We start from the raw sequence: 17,086 nt of genomic DNA, 5'->3' as shown, positions 1-17,086 counted from the left end.
TTACGTGCAGTATAAATACTGCTTAGATTTTTTGGGGGCTGAATGGCTTGTTCTGTGCTTTAAAAGTTATGACAATTATTATTAATAGGCCAGTAGGAAGGTGAATCCAAGTTCTGCAAACCAGTACAAATTAAAAATAAATTGAAACCCAATTCCTAATCTGTAGCAAACAAAAAAAAAAAGGAAAATCATATTACTGAGCAATATTATTTACTTGGCCACTGCTAGGATGCCAAATATCACCACAAAATGGCAGATAAAGTCCCTCAATTCCCTAGGTCAGTTCCTAACCATCACCGATTTGTCATGGTGGAGCTGCAAGGCAGCAACAAGAGAACAGGCAACTGAAAACAGACATGTCTGGGTCTGCTATTGTGCACCTAGCAGTGGGTTGTTAAAATAGTGGCAGGTGATCTTTAGTGAGAAACATTTTTTCAAAAAACTGCAATGACTTTCCTGTTCTCTCTCTCACTCTCTTCGGGTAGTATGCCCCAAGAGGACACTGGCAACCATGGGCCTTTACTGGATTAGTCCTTACTATGGTTGGCATGCTCTTCTGCTATCAGTTTGACCAGAAAACTAATCTATTCTTATTGCATGCTAATACACATAATGGAATGATTTACAGGCAGATAATCAGCCTATTTGGCCTTGTTACTAACACAACCTTCATGGTTACGTGAAAGTAGACTTGAACCCTAGAGGTTCTGGTCCACAGGTAGAGGTGCTACTATGTGATTTGGACTTTGTTAGTCATTAAAACATTTGCTGCAAACCCAGTGATGCTAAAATGGACATACAGAGACCTACCTTCTCAGTTCATTCATAACTTTAAAAGCATTTTTCATGTGGCGAGGATTCACAGTCACTGGACATTGTTTCTCAGAAACATCATCCTTTAGATCATGGTGTTTATGTTGGCATAATTTTGTGCACCTGCAAACAAAGATTAGAATTAAATATCGATCAGGAGAGGTTGTAACAGATAAAGTTATTTCAATTAGCCTTAATCCCATTAAATCAGCCAACAATTGGTGGTCAAGCAATTAAATTGGAATCATATGCATTTATTTCAGGCAACTGTGGTCCAGCTTAGTTTAATTTGTAATGAAAAATTATTTAAAATATATTTTTAAAAAGTCTAAGAAATTATTATACCAAAGTAAACCAGCATAACCAAATGTCTGGCATTAACTTTACAAAAGGCCACTAAAAATATAATTTCACCAAAATTACAGCCACAGTCTGACCAAGTTAACATTATCTAATGTCACTAGAAATCGTTTGTATCATGATAAACAGTCAGAACCCTAAAGAACTGTTGACACTTTTAGCCCACAATTCCAAAAAGTGTTTCTTTTTAAAGTGGAGGACAGCTACAGAGATAGAGTGACAAGCATAAATTCAGAGGCTAGCTATTAAAAATTCTTTATGGGACTAATGGGGATGCAAGACATAAAAGGTGTCAACAAAACTTCAAACAGGCTGGACTGTGATCGCAAACTCAAAAACATAATTAGGAGCTGACAAACCACTGCTCAATAACAAGCCACCCTCTGCAGATTACAACAGAAACCGCAGACACATTTCTTTCATTTGTCCATTTTAAAGAATACACAAAAAGAGAGGGGTTAAAAAGCCAGTTGCAATTTTACAGGAGTGGATTAGTGGGACTGAATACCCTGTGTAGCAGACTGTGAAGATCACAGTTAAAGAATATTACCTTGTCACCCCTGTACGGCAATTAAAGAGCATCGCTCACTGAGCGTAAAAGTCAGCTAGCTCACAGGACAACAAAAGGGAGACCGTCCTTCAGAGTTCTATAAGTCATCTTTTAAAAAAAAAAATTAGGATAAAGAAACTTCAATCAACCTACAAAACAAAGAATCTCAAATGTCAAATGTTCAGTGTTGATGCTACAGGGTAAACTGTACTGCAACGGCCACAACGTTCAACTACCTACAATGATTCACAAATAATTTAGAACTTATCCACGGTACAATTACAAAAGGTTTAAAAGACATTTGGAGGAACACATGGGGTGGCACGATGGCTCAGTGGTTAGCACTGCTGCCTCACAGCACCAGGGTCCCAGGTTCGATTCTGGCCTCAGGCGACTGACTGTGTGGAGTTTGCACATTCTTCCAGTGTCTGCGTGGGTTTCCTCCGGGTGCTTCGGTTTCCTCACACAGTCACAAAGATGTGCAGGTGAATTGGTCATGCTAAATTGCCCATAGTGATAGATGCATTAGTCAGAGGGAAATGGGACTGGGCAGGTTACTCTTCAGACGGTCAGTATGGACTTGTTGGGCTGAAGGGCCTGTTTCCACACTGTAAGGAAATCTAATCTAATGAATAGAAAATGTTTGGAAGGATATAGGCCAGGAGCAGGCAGGTGGGACTAAATTAGTTTGGGATCAGGTTTGACATGGACTGTTTGGACCACAGGGTTTGTTTCCGTGCTGTATGATTCAATGACTCCACATGTTTTTTTAAAGAGAACATTTTATCATTTTGGGTTCAACTTTTATTTCTAAACTTCAAGTGTGTGTACTGTATTACCAATTCTTATTTAGTGTTAAGTAATTAGTCAAAGCTCATTGTTCATTAACTTAAGAAAGCCTAGTCAAATTGCCTCCTTTGAAAACACAAGTTATTTTGGGTATGGGAGAAGGGTATCCACAATGGAAGGGATCCTTTTTAAATTGACCATACTACCAACCAAAGGTGATGGTAGTAATAAAGTAAGGAGAAGTAATAATGAAGGAAACCAGTTCATCCCTCCTCATCCAGAAACTTAACAGTTTGGATTACCCTACCGGGAATGGAAACAAATCGGGCAACTTCACCCAAGGACCGACTTTCAATAATTTAATTTAAGGCTTTAACATTCTTAGTACCTGACATATACCGAATTAAAGATATTATGAAGTTACTGATAGTGATTTAAACAGGACATTGCATTCAAGAATGAATTAGATTGAATGACTAGATTGGGTTGGGATATCTGGTCAGCATGTACAAGTTGGACCGACAGGTCTGTTTCCGTGCTGTACATCTCCATGACTCTATGGTCGGTCACTATAATATACTTACATGTGAAAGGAGGAAGTGCAAATGTTACAATGAAAAGTTTGTACTGCAGCAGTAGCTGAGTCAGCAAACCCTCAAATATAGGACCAGTGACACTACAAATTTCTAGCTTACATTTGGTACAATTCTTGTGGAGACTAATAGTTTGGAAAACGAGAGATAAATTTCCCAGAAACTGATAAGAAACCCAGCACAAGATTTCACATTTTAAAGATGTTGAGGATTATTATAATCCCATCTGACGACAATACAAGTCAGATCAGACAGCGCAACCTGGTTTAACAAACGTAAGTTTACTTTTGCAATGTATTTAAGTCAATGAAAATATTCATAAAAGTCTGCTAATGTGCTTTTAATAAAGTAACATAAAAGTTTATCACATGCAAAAACAAAAGGAAAAGCTACTAAACACTAAGTAGCATCTAGAAGGTACACTTAAAATGCCAGGCGTAGTAGGCTATGTACCAAGTGCAGATAAATGACATTAGTGAGATTTGGAGTTTGTTGGTCAGCATAGACATATTGGGCAAAGTGTCTGTTTCTGTGCTGTATAATTATGCATTGTACCTCACAAGAACTAGTTGAAATGGTCTTATTACAAACAACAGAAATAGATATTCAAGCATCTTATCCCTATCAAACCTCAGTGAAGGAACTCAATAAAAACCTAAAGAACTGCAGATGCTGTAAATCAGAAACAAAAACAGAAGTTGCTAGAAAAGCTCAACAGATTAGATTAGATTACAGTGTGGAAACAGGCCCTTCGGCCCAACAAGTCCACACCGACCCGCCGAAGCGAAACCCACCCATACCCTTACATTTACCCCTTACCCAACACTACGGGCAATTTAGTATGGCCAATTCACCTGACCCTGCACATCTTTGGACTGTGGGAGGAAACCCACGCAGACACGGGGAGAACGTGCAAACTCCACACAGTCAGTCGCCTGAGGCGGGAATTGAACCCGGGTCTCTGGCGCTGTGAGGCAGCAGTGCTAACCACTGTGCCACCGTGCCGCCCCAATCTGGCAGCATCTGTGAAAAGAAATCAGAGTTAACGTTTAAGTCCAGTGACCCTTCCTCAGAACTGATGGTAGCTAGGAAAATGTTGGTTTATGTGCAAAGACAGAGTTGGAGGAGGGAGTAAGGAGTAAACAATAGGTGGGCTTAGAGCCCAGAGAGAGAGAAGAACAGTTGGACAGATAAAGGAGTGAATAATGATCTGGCTAGGAGGGTGAATAGCTATTAGTGGAGACAGTTAGTGACTAATAATAGGTAGTGTGTAATGGCAGACAATGTGATAACAAGGCCTGTTGTGTGGGGTAGGGAACTAGGACATGGGCTCTAAAATTATTGAAGTCAATATTGAGTCTGGAGGGCTGCAGTGTCCCCAACCAGAAAATGAGGTGTTTTTCTTCCAGCTAGCGCTGAGCTTCGATAGAACACTGCAAGAAGCTGGAGACAGAAATGTTGGCCAGGGAACAGGGTGATGTGTTAAAGAGGCATTCTGGATCAGTGGTGCTGGAAGAGCACAGCAATTCAGGCTGGAAGCGAAATCAATGAACATTTCCAATTCCAGACATGAAGGTAGTACACCAATGATATCATTATTATATTGGAGAAAGTTGTGGGTAGGGGCCAGAATATGACCAGAACAAGGCAAGTTCCACATACCCCACAAAGAGATTTGCATAACTGGGGCCCCAGCAAGTTCCCATGGCCACCCCACTGCTCTGAAGAAAATGAGTAGAGTTAAAAAGAGAAGTTGTTGAGGGCAAGGACAAGCTTAGCCAAGCGGAGAAGAGTGGTGGTGGATGGGGACGGTTCAGGCCTCTGTTTCAGGAAGACACGGAAATCCCCGAGACCATCCTGGTGGGGGAAATGGACGTGCAAAAGGATATCTGTGGTAAAAGATGCGGCCATAGCCCGCAAACTGAAATTCCAAAACTGGCATGAAGTGTCAGGACAATCATGGATGTACATGGGCAGGGACCGGACCAGAGGAGAAAAGAATAGTCAAGGTAGGAAGAGATGAGTTTTGTAGGGCAGGAGCAGGCTTAAAGAATGCAAACTTGCTAACTATGCTTTGGATATTCTCAAAAATATACAACAACAAGCAACAGTGGAACCAGCACCAATCCCTGTGGAACACCGCTGGTCATAGGCTTCCAGTCCAAACACAACCCTCTACCACCACTCTCTGTCCCAGGCACTCATTTGTGGATTTTCAGAAATAAAGTAGAAGCAAGCCGTGGGGCAGGGCCAGTGGAATGAGGGAGAGGGACGGACACACAAGGTGTGGGAGCGAGAGCAAGTGCCCAACTTTCTCCCACCCCAGAAACTACCTGTTCTCCCAGTCAAAACTCAGTTTAAACTTGAAGTGAACTAATCCACTAGGAACTGCAGTCGCTGTAAGATAGGACTTTTGAATTGATAAATCAGAGATATGTTTCAAGTGAATCAGCCTCTCCTCACTTCTTAGAAACCAGTAAACCCATCACTTTTGAACAGCTCTCTTCTGCTTAGAAGAGACCCCAATGATCCAAAAATCTAAATCTTTGCCTCCTGCAACATCTCCTCAGCCACTCATTTATCTGTCCTAATTTCCTGTTTCTACCTTGACTAACAGATGACACTGAAAGTAATCCAGAGATTACTACACTTGAGGTCCTGCTTTTAAACCACCTACCTAACTTCCTATATGCTCTCCAAAACCTCATCCCTTTCCCTATGTCATTTGTATCAATGTGTATAATGACTTCCAGCTGCTCACTCTCCCTTTGGGCAATTTGCAGCAACTGATCTGCAGCATCCTTGACTTTGGCACTAGGGAGGCAACACACCATCCTGAATCAGGTGCCAGAAGATTGGAGAGTCGCTAATGTTGTGCCTTTAAGAAAGACTGCAAAGAGAAGCCTGGGAACTATAGACCAGTGTGTCGGACGTCTGTGGTGGGTAAGTTGTTGGAGGGGACTTCGAGATAGGATCTACATGCATTTGGAGAGACAAGGTCTGATTAGGGGATAGGCAGCATGGCCTGATTAGGGATAATTCAGCACGGCTTTGTGCATGGGGAAATAGTGTCTCACTAACACGATTCAGTTTTATTTTCAGGATGTGACCAAGAAGATAAGTGAGGGCTGAGCGTTAGGTGTTGTTTACATGGATTTTAAGGCCTTTGACAAGGTTCTATAAAGGTAGACTGATTAGTAAAGATCAATTACTTTTGATTCTGGAGAGCTTGCCAATTGGATACAAAAATCGGTTTGACGGTAGGAGACAGAGGGTGGTGGTGGAGGGTTGTTTTCAGACTGGAGGAGGTCTGTGACCAGCAGTATTCTACAGGGATTGGTGCTGGGTCCACTGTTATTTGTCATTATATATTTTTATGAGAATATAGGAAGCATGGTTAGCAAGTTTGCAGATGACACCAAAATTGGTGGTATAGTGGACAGTGAAGAGGGTTACCTAAGATTACAAAGGGATCATGATCAATTGGGCCAACGGGCCAAGGAGTGGCAAATGGAGCTCCATTTCGATAAATACATGGTGTTCCATTTTGGTAAAAGAGAAGGGCAGAACTTAACAGTTAATGGCAGGGCCCTGAGGAGCTAGATTAGGGATTCAGGAACAAAGTTCATTGAACGTTGCATCTCAGGTAGACAAAGTGGTAAAGAAAGCATTTGGCATACTTGCCTTCATTACTCAGACCACTGAGTATAAGAGTTGAGACATCACGTTGCAGTTGTACAAGATGTTGGTGAGGCCACTTTTGGAGTATTGTGTGGTAGTTCTGTTTGTGCTGCTATAGGAAGGATCTCATTAATTTGGAAAGGGTGCAGAAATGATTTACTAACAAGTTACCAGGACAGAGAGTTTGAATTATAAGGAGAGGCTGAATAAACTGGGACTTTATTCCCTGGAACATAGGAGGTTGAGGGGAGATCTTATAAAGGTTTCTAAAATCATGAGCTGCATAGATCAGGTGAATAGCAAAGGTCTTTTCCGTAGGGTGTTAGGGTTCAAAACGAAAGCGCATTAATTTTAATGTCGATTCTCCTGCTCCTCGGTTGCTGCCTGACCAGCTGTGCTTTTCCAGCACCACACTCTGACTCTGATCTCCAGTCCTCACTTTCTCCCAGCATTAATTTTAATGTGAGAGGAAAAACATTTAAGAGGGACCTGAGGGGTAACTTTTTCACACACAAGATGATTCATATGTGGAATGAACTGCCAGAGGAAATGGTAGCTGCAGGTACAGTTACAACATTTAGAACTCATTTGGACAAGTATGGGAAAAGGAAAGGTTGAGAGAGATATTGGCCACACACAGACAAATGGGACTAGTTCAGTTTGGGAAACTTGGTCAGTATGGATGACTTGGACAGAAGGGTCTGTTTCCATGCTGAATGAGTCTATGACTCAGGGGAAGCACCCAGAGAAAAACATCTGGGCAACACGAGGTCTGGCCAGCTGAAGAATCATCATTCCGACATCAGAACCAGGAAGCAAAGACCACTGAACTGACTTTTCAGTTTTTCTACCTCCGCCAAAATGTACTTTCCCCAGAATATACACAAGGGTGCAGAATGTAAAGGGATTAAGGTTTTAAATTGTAATGTTACACGTTAATGGTTTATATCTACTTAACCGTGGCTATAGTCTAATTACTTGTAATAAACAAGTAATAACTCTTGTTTAATACAGAAATCTGATCTGTATTTTCTATCAACCTTGGTCTGAAAGTCAGGTAAATTGGGGGTACTGTGAACACTTGTAAAAATAGTTAACGTTTGGCAATACTCTGGGAGTAACAGCACTACTTACATCACAGTTCTCCGGTCGATTTAACAGTCCCTTTAAGATAACTGTACAGCAACATTTGCACAATTGTTAAAGAGAACATTGGATGTGCAGCTTGTTACAAAAAAAAACTTAGAAGGCACCCTATTTTTCAACAACAGCAGCATCACACAAGCAAAATTCAAATAATTTAATAGCTACATTCAGAATCTCAAAGTTACAGCTTGGAGTCATTTCAAGAGTATTTTTTAAAAATGAGAGTGAAGTCACTATATGTCAAAATCAGATGACATGAAATTCCAGTTATATCAAAGTGATACAACTTCCCAGCTGGCAGAATAGGAACACTTGTTAAACTGAAATTGTACAGCGGTTGCAGCCAAACTTGTCACATGATTAGCTGAGAAATAATTTGTCTTTTAGTTCTGTCACTGTCTCTCACTTGCTGTTCAGAGTCTGGTGTCTTCAAACCACAGCATAACGTAGACAGCTGTTTTCATTTAATAAGGAAAAAGGAACAGCTCTTCTCATCTTTAACAAAAAGTAAAGCTGAACTTGGGGGGGGGGGGGGAAAAAGAGGAGGAAAGAGAAAACCACAAAAGATTATCTCATGATGCTTGCAGTTGACACTTCATCACCAGTCAGGTGATAGTTATAGAATAGCAATCACTGGAGGGAATTACCAAGCTATTACACGGTCAGAGACATTTACACACAATATCAAACAGCATCTGGACTGCATATTTGAACATAGCATATAAAGCCATTTGTAGCTTTTATCTTGCACATTTTTTAATTCATACATGGGATGAGGGTGTCACTGGCTTGGCCAGAATTTATTGCCCAGCCCTAAATACCCAGTTAAGAGTCAACCACATTGTAGTGGATTTCTAGATTAAACCAGGTAAGGACAGCAGTTACCTTCCCTAAAAATGACATGAGTGAACCAGATGAGTTTTTCTGACAATTGACAATGGTTTTATGGTATTAGAATCTTAAATTCCCGATTTTTACTGAATTCAAATTCCACGAACTGCCATGACAGGATTCGAACCTAGCTCACCAGAACCTGTATTCCCGGTTTATAATGCTAGTTTATAAAACTAGCGAGATCAGCCAGACCACATGATTGCTTTGTGGAATGCCTCTGCTCTGCTCGTAGGAGTGACCCTGATCTTCCCATTGCTTACCATTTCAATAACGCAGCTTACTAATATTTCTGTCCTTGACCTGCTTCAGTGATCCAATGAAGCTCAACGTAAGCTGAAGGAACAGCACCTCATTTTCCACTGAGGCGCTCTACAACCTCAAGGACTCAAATGCAGAATTTCACAAGAGTATGACCTCTCACCTTTACTTACTTCCATTGCCCACCCTCCCCCGAAACGTGTCTTATTGGCTTTGCTCTTAGCAGAGCTGACCCATTTTCTCTTTTCATAGCCATTATTTACACCCCTCTATTACTTTTATTAGCATTAACACTGCCTTGTTTTTCCTCCGAGGCACCTTCACACTGTGTTCCTCTTGCTCCTCCTCTACTTGTTCAATAGCACCAAAGAAAGCTATTGTATAGATCTTTTAGTTCCAGAGGAGAATCATACTGGATTCGGAATGTTTCAAAACAGATCCAGTCTGTTTTGCTTTCTTGCACCTAACACTGTTTTTATTTCAGACTTCCAACATCCGTAGTATTTTGCTTTTATTAGAATATTTTGACAGTTAGTTCCAATGAAATGGACAAAAAACATTAAGTGTCACAACTCTGAAAGTTGTATAAAGCTATATCCAAGATGGATGTCAGGAGGTGGTTCTTTTCCCAAAGTACGATGATTCTTTGGAACAGGCTGCCACCTAGTGAGGTGGGCACCAATTCAGTGAATTGTTTCAAGCAGCAGCGAGACCTATTTCTAGTTGTGGTGGACTTCCCCGCTTACAAAAAGGGAATAAATTCATCAAAAACTTCCAAACACCTAACTGGGGCAGACCAGGAGCTTTCTAGATTTTTTACTCCACAGTGGCCTGGGTTTTTTCTTTAAATTTTTCGCAGGAATCACATGGTTTTGAATGGGATCAATAACATCGAGGTACATGTGACACAATATAATAGAATCTGTAGTTCACTCTTAAGCAAGGGTTTTAAATTTTAATAAGGGAAATGATGAAGGAATGAGGCACAAATTGGCCAAGTTGGATTGGGAATTAGATTAAAAGGCATGACTGTCCACAGACAATGGACAGTCTTTAAAGAACTATTACATGACTTAGAGATATACTAGACGAAGCTAATTCTGCAGGTTCCAGAAATCTGGGGAACAAAAGTGCTGGAGAAACTCTGGTAGCAAAAGAGAAGTTGAGAGATGATTGATACTGGACTCCCATCATTAACTCCCGTTTCACTTTCATGCATGGTCTTGAATCAGTCCAGCAATCCACTACAGCGGGTGAACTCAGTATATCCTAGCTTCTTTGCCATGGCAACTTCTCTTTTTCCGGAGAATTGAGCTGGAGATAGGCATACTCTCTGCTTAGGCTGCCTTGAACCACATCAGAGCTTCCTCCAACAAAACTTGGGATGATCAGCCATACTCATCGACCTACCTACTGGAGAGAATGTCTGCTCAAAACTGTTCTGAGTTGTTTGCCTTCTGTTATGTAATGATGGACAAGCTTGATAGTGGAATTCCCCACTTATTCGTAATGTCTGCTTTTCCCTTCAGAGCGAATGGAAAATTGTAGCATATCAATTTCACCCTCTCTTGTTTCAACCAAGATGGCAGAAGGGCACATTGCTCTAGTCCCCCTCTTCCAGAGGTCACAATGTAAAACAAAAATATTATATTCAAGTCCTGATATGGTCAATCATGTGCTTTCTCTATATTAGACTTTGATTAAGATGTCTGTGTCTGTATGAGAGAGAATGTAAATAACCCAAAAGACAGATGTTTACTTCAAGTAAGGTGAAAGCAACACAGATGTTTCTCTGCATAGATTCACTACAAAACAAAAGACAATTTCAAGCCAGTGGTGCTTATTCTTGAAGACAAAGATGATTAAAGCATAGATTTTTCTGTAGTCTACCAATCTGGGGCTCATGTGCATCTGGTCAATTTGTACAATCGTGCACTGCTGTCTAAACAGACATAGCTTGCTCAAGAGTTACAGTATTGAGAAGTTCCTTCAGTCACCATTCAAGAAGAGCATCAATCAGGTTTCACACTGAACTCAGCACAAATGAGATACTGACCCAGGAGACATGAGCAGTGCAGCTTATTCTGGAGCATGCTTTCTTTAAGACAGAAGGAGTGTGAGGGGGAGAGCAAGCTATTACACAGGATTGCCATACACTATAGAGAGGTGTGAGAGTGGGGAAAAATAAAGGGACTGAACCAGCCCCATCCACCATCCAGCTCTCCACACCACCAGGGCATTTTCTAGTGCAAGAGCAGAAGGTAGAACACCTAGTTGGTTAACTCCTCCCTCCTCACTAAGACCACAGACACCTCTCCAGGTACAGCAGTGATTTACCTGTACTTCACTCAATCTAGTCTACTGTATTCACTACTCACAACGTGGCCTCCTCTAAACTGGCGAGACAAAACACAGACTGACCAACCACTTTGTAGCACACTTATGTTCTGTCCCTAAAAATGACCCTGAATTTCCAGTTACCAGCCACTTCAATACACCCATTTTCTCTGGCCAACATCTGTCTCAGGACTGCTGCAGGGCACCAGGAAGTCTCAGCACTAACTGGAAGAAGAGCATCTCATTTTATGCTTGGGGACCCAGAAGGCTTCAGAATTTGATAGAGAGTTGAACGATTTTAGGATCTGAACACCACCTTCAATGTCCTTTACTCACTCCCCAGACCCTGTCGTCACATGGGCTGCCTTCAACACAGCTGACCCATTTTCACTTATCATCCCCATTAGCAGTTCTTCTTTCTGCCTGGTTTACCATATCAATCCCATTGCCTGCCACCTGCCTTTCTTTCCTCTGTGCTCCATTTCCACCTATCGCTTTCCCCTTATCCACACCCCAAACCCCACCCAAGTCTTCAGCATTTATACCAGTTTTTCCTAGCTATCAGCAGTTTTAAAGAAGGGTCACCAGACCCAAAATATTAATTCTGTTTTCCCGGTACACATGCTGCCACACCAGCTGACTTTCTCCAGCAATTTATTTTGTGTTTCAGATTTCCCCAGCATCTGCAGCTCTTTGCTTTATTTTAGCAATGAAACATAAAACATTATAGTGTTCAAGCAACCAACACTAGCAAATATCTGGAACCATGAGATTTTCAGGAACTTGAACTTTTAACCAAAAAGAAAACATTCCATGCACCTCCAAAATCCTCCAACTTCAAGTTCACAAAAACTAAAAACAAAGCATCTTCATTACTCTTACTGGTTGAACCATACTCTCAAAGAACTGTCAGCGCACTTCGATCCACCCATTCAGCTCAGTGGTCGGCACAGTCACATAATTTTGAAATTATTTCACTTGCCAGCGCTCAACCAAAAAAGGTTTGGTTAGCCAGAATCAACCTTTCAGAACTGAGTAATTATGGGCGTTGCTTGATAGTGTTGTTAACTTGTTGGTGGGTATGGTTTGACACTAACAGAACCGTGTGTCATCAGAGTTTGATTCATTAAGATTTCACCAGATACCCAACCCATCACATTGTGAAGGTGGGCTACATGATCTTTACTGATCAGTCATTGCGATATGTTTAATTTTAAGATACAACATGCTGATGATTACTGAAAAATTCTACAGTCAGCACAAAGACTTGTGGTAGCATCGCAACTTTCATGACCACCATGCAGTCTCTGTTGCAATATAGGAACCACAGCAACCAACCCTGCACAGCAAACATGTAATGTGGTATTCAGCCTTATTGATGTTGGTTACGGAATAAATGTTGGACAGGATGTCTGGCCCAACTCTGCTGTTGTTCCTTTACATCACCAGTGGACAGACACTGCTTCAAAAGATGACATTTCTTCCTGTGCAATACTCTAGCAACTGTACTGAAGTCTCAACCTAGATTGTGCATTCAACAAAACGATTAACAATGAAGGCAAATTTTATTTTTTTTGCTATTCAGTCCAACATTGAAGTGTTGTCACAAGGTATGTGCTGCATGCTATGTACGTTTTTTACAACACAAAAATCATTTTGGGATAATATACTTCTTGGACAAACAAATACTCTTATTTTATCTTTGGCTATGCCCACTAATTCACTTCAATGCTACAGTTAGAAACACTCCCTCCAAACAATTCAAGTGTCAAAAAACAAAATCTGTAACTGTGCTACGATCTGATTTCCACAATACAAGTGAATATGTTACAAATTTTCATGCATTCATTCTTAAGCTGTACCAATTTCCTAGCAACCCTAGACTGTCACATCCAACCAACCTGGCAGGTCGCTGAATTGTGGATCTGTAATTTAGTTCAATGTTTTACATAATAAGTGCAAATTCACAAAGATTAAAAAGGGGCAAATGGCACGTCACAGTTGTAAATCCTTAGTCATAAAGCAGCTTAAATATTAATCTTTTCCCAAATTTATCCCCAATATTCTTAAAATCTTCACTTGTAGATCGCCGATGGAAATATCAAAATCTCTCATTATGAAGATTAATTCAATAATTGATCATGATAACAAAGAAAAAGAGAAGATGAAAAGAAATCAGAATAAAAATGGTAAAACACTACTGATCAGGTCTAATACATGACCATATGTGAATTGTATACCTTCTTTGCTTTCAATTACTGAATTTCTTTCCCTTGAATATGCCCCAATTGCTTAGCTTATTCCTCAAAGAAAAACACTACTTACAGTCCTCGTCCATTTTTTTTGTTCCCTTGAAATGATGAAATAGTAGTTGGAGAAGAGCATATTTAAAAGCTAATTTATAATCCAGCAACGCCCTCCTCTACCTGGTTGAAACTGCTCTTACATAAGCAATTGCTTATTTGATTCCATTTACTTCTTTCAAATATAAACAACAATTTTGTCACTATATTGCACCTCTAATGAAATGAAAATGCCAAAGCAGTTCAGAGGAGCATTATAAAATAAAATCGGATAATGAGATACAAGGAAATTGAGGTCAGTCGCCAAAACTTTGAACAAAGTAACCAGTTTTAAGGGACTTCCAAAGAAAGAGACAGAGTAACACAAGATTTGGGAAGGAAGCGAAGTCTTGGTTGCTTAAAATGCAGCCCAAAGTGGTGCAGCAATTGAAATCAAAGTTCAAGAGACTAGAATACTTCAAAAGTTTGACTGAAGGAGATTATGGCAGAAAAGGGAAAGGGGGGGCGCAAAGCCATAAAGAGATAAGATTTTTAACTTTAAGGCACTCAACTCAGACTTTAATATTGGTCAGTGAGTACAGTGGCAATGGGTGAATGTCACTTGGTGTAAGTTTGAAAATTAGCAACATAGGTTTGGATGACTTCAACTTGCCACATGGTAGAGGTCAATCAGGAGCATATTGAATCAGTCAAGATGGCAGGCGACAAACACAGGCATGAGGGGTTCAGCAACAGATCAGCTAGACTGGCAGAATCAGGCGACGTCACCAAGGTAGAAACATATGGTCTTGCAATTCCTTTCCTAAAAGCACAATGGGGGTACATGCCAAAAGACTGACTGCAGTCAGTTAAGAAAGGATGCTCACCATCACCTAAAGGGCAATTAACTTTGGGAAATAAATGATGTCTTTTCCAGCAATGCTCACATAAATGGAAAACAAAAACCACGAAGGCTGCAACCATTCTAGTTTCTTCTTAGTTGGTTGCCAGGGAGACAGATAATCACCTTCAATATTCTCAATATTTAGTTCAAAGAGATTTCTGCTCATCTCGTATTGCTGTCTCGATTGTCAAACTGACATGCAAAGAGTTGAAAGAGAAGTGAGATGGTGGTGAGATAGAGCAGGATGCAATCAGTATATATGGAAAAGGACACAGTATTTGGAGGCTCTCAACAAGGGTGTAAGTGAGACAGGAGGCAGCCAAGGACAGATCTTGGGGGGGGACAGGGGGTGGAAATCACTGGCGAGTGCAAGAGCAGAGAGAGCAGCATCCATTGATCATTCTCTATTTATGCATACACAAAATGAAGCCAGACAAGTACGGCATAGAAGGGTAAGAGGAGGATAATGTGGTCAATCACTGACAAAGTCAGAGATGATAGTTTACCTTTGTACAGCCATAAAGAAAATGGTTTGTAATTTTATAATATTCGAGAAAAATATTGTTATGTGAACCCACACGGATCTTTTGATCATGTATGGAAAAATTATTAATTCAAGCCCAATTCCGGCCTCTTGATCTACCATTTTCTTCAAAACATACGATGCAGTTTCCTACACTCCACCCAAAATGGAAAAATGTCATCAACTTGGCATCCAATTTCCACCCCTCGTTCTGTTCTACGCCATTCCTTTTTTTTTAAAAAAAAGAAAACTTTCTTCCCTACCTCAACTTCTCCATCACCACTACTGAAGTTAGTGCTGTAAGCCCACTGACTCCTATCAATGCCTTGACTAAACTTCCTTATACCACACATCTCGGAAGGAACCCACTCCGTTCTCCCACTTTCTTTTCTGTAATGTCATGCAATGACAATGCCACCTGTTTTACCCACGTTTCCAATGATTCTCTTCCTCCCACTCAGGATTCTCCGCCACCATTGCTGGCATAGCTTTCAACCTTAATCATCCCAATTCTCTCACTTCAGTCTGTAGTTTTGCTTTCACTACTTACACTCCTTCTCAAAATCACAATAAGGTTCCTTGGATGATGTTCCACCCAACCTCCACACTCATCCTGTCTTTCCCATGTTATTCTATCAAACAAATGTCCCCTATTCCATTTCACCATTACGAAGAAACGGTTCTGCTTGTTATGCCCTGGTTCAAACGCCTTCTTTTCCTACTCAAGAGTACATTTCCACACAAGTGCGGGAAATACAAAGTTGCCTCTTTTACATCCTCTGTCTCCACCTTCAAAGGCCCCAAACAACCTTTCCAGATGAAACTGTAATATACTTATTCTTCCTTCAATTCAGCACACTACTCCCTACTCACAATGCAGGTCTCTACACTGGGGAGACAAACCCAGATTAGATTGGCCACTGTGCAGATCATCATCTTGCAGTACACAAGAGGGATCCTGACTCACCTGTCACTTTAATTTCCTGCCCCAGTAGCATGAGCCCATAGCCACAGAAAATGGGGAAATACTAAATGAATATTTTGCATCAGTATTTACTGTGGAAAATGATATGGAAGATATAAACTGTAGGGAAATAGATGATAACATCTTGCAAAATGTCCAAATTACGGAGGAGGTAGTGCTGGATGCCTTGAAAAGGTTAAAAGTGGATAAATCCCCAGGACCTGATCGGTTGTACCTGAGAACTCTGTGGGAAGCTAGAGAAGTGATTGCTGGGCCTCTTGCTGAGATATTTGTATCATCGGTAATCACGTGAGATACTGGAAGACTGGAGGTTGGCAAACGCGGTAAAGACAAGCCAGGGAACTATAGACCAGTGAGCCTGACCTCAGGTGTGGGCCAGGTGTTGGAGAGAAACCCGAGGGCCAGGATGTACATGTATTTGGAAAGGCAAGGACTGATTCGGATAGTCAACATGGCTTTGTGAGTGGGAAATCATGTCTCACAAACTTGATTGAGTTTTTTGAAGTAACAAAGAAGATTGATGAGGGCAGAGCAGTTGACGTGATCTATATGGACTTCAGTAAGGTGTTCGACAAGGTTCCCCATGGGAGACTGATTAGCAAGGTTAGATCTCATGGAATACAGGAAGAACTAGCCATGTGGATACAGAACTGGCTCAAAAGAAGAAGACAAAGGGTGGTGGTAGAGGGTTGTTTTTCAGACTGGAGGCCTGTGACCAGTGGAGTGCCACAAGGATCGGTGCTGGGTCCTCTACTTTTTGTCACTTACATAAAATGATTTGGATGCGAGCATAAGAGGTACAGTTAGTAAGTTTGCAGATGACACCAAAATTGAAGGTGTAGTGGACAGCAAAGAGGGTTACCTCAGATTACAACAGGATCTGGACCAGATGGGCCAATGGGCTGAGAAGTGGCAGATGGAGTTTAATTCAGATAAATGCGAGGTGCTGCATTTTGGGAAAGCAAATCTTA

General features: G+C 41.0%; 1 protein-coding gene across 2 annotated transcripts in view; it reads right to left on the bottom strand.

Moving 5' to 3' along the window:
• Positions 1-17,086, bottom strand: part of klhl2 (kelch-like family member 2) — a 147,828-nt gene that overhangs the window by 115,321 nt on the left and 15,421 nt on the right. For both annotated transcript variants that reach the window (XM_043698470.1, XM_043698465.1), the window contains exon 2: positions 811-936. In XM_043698470.1, the coding sequence (XP_043554405.1) occupies positions 811-936 (126 nt within the window). The remainder of the gene's footprint in view (positions 1-810; positions 937-17,086) is intronic.

Source organism: Chiloscyllium plagiosum, chromosome 1 (genome assembly GCF_004010195.1).
Source record: "Chiloscyllium plagiosum isolate BGI_BamShark_2017 chromosome 1, ASM401019v2, whole genome shotgun sequence".
In the NCBI taxonomy this organism is placed as follows: domain Eukaryota; kingdom Metazoa; phylum Chordata; class Chondrichthyes; order Orectolobiformes; family Hemiscylliidae; genus Chiloscyllium; species Chiloscyllium plagiosum.
The sequence above is the reverse complement of the archived record's forward strand: the minus strand, read 5'-3'. Positions and strand labels throughout refer to the sequence as shown.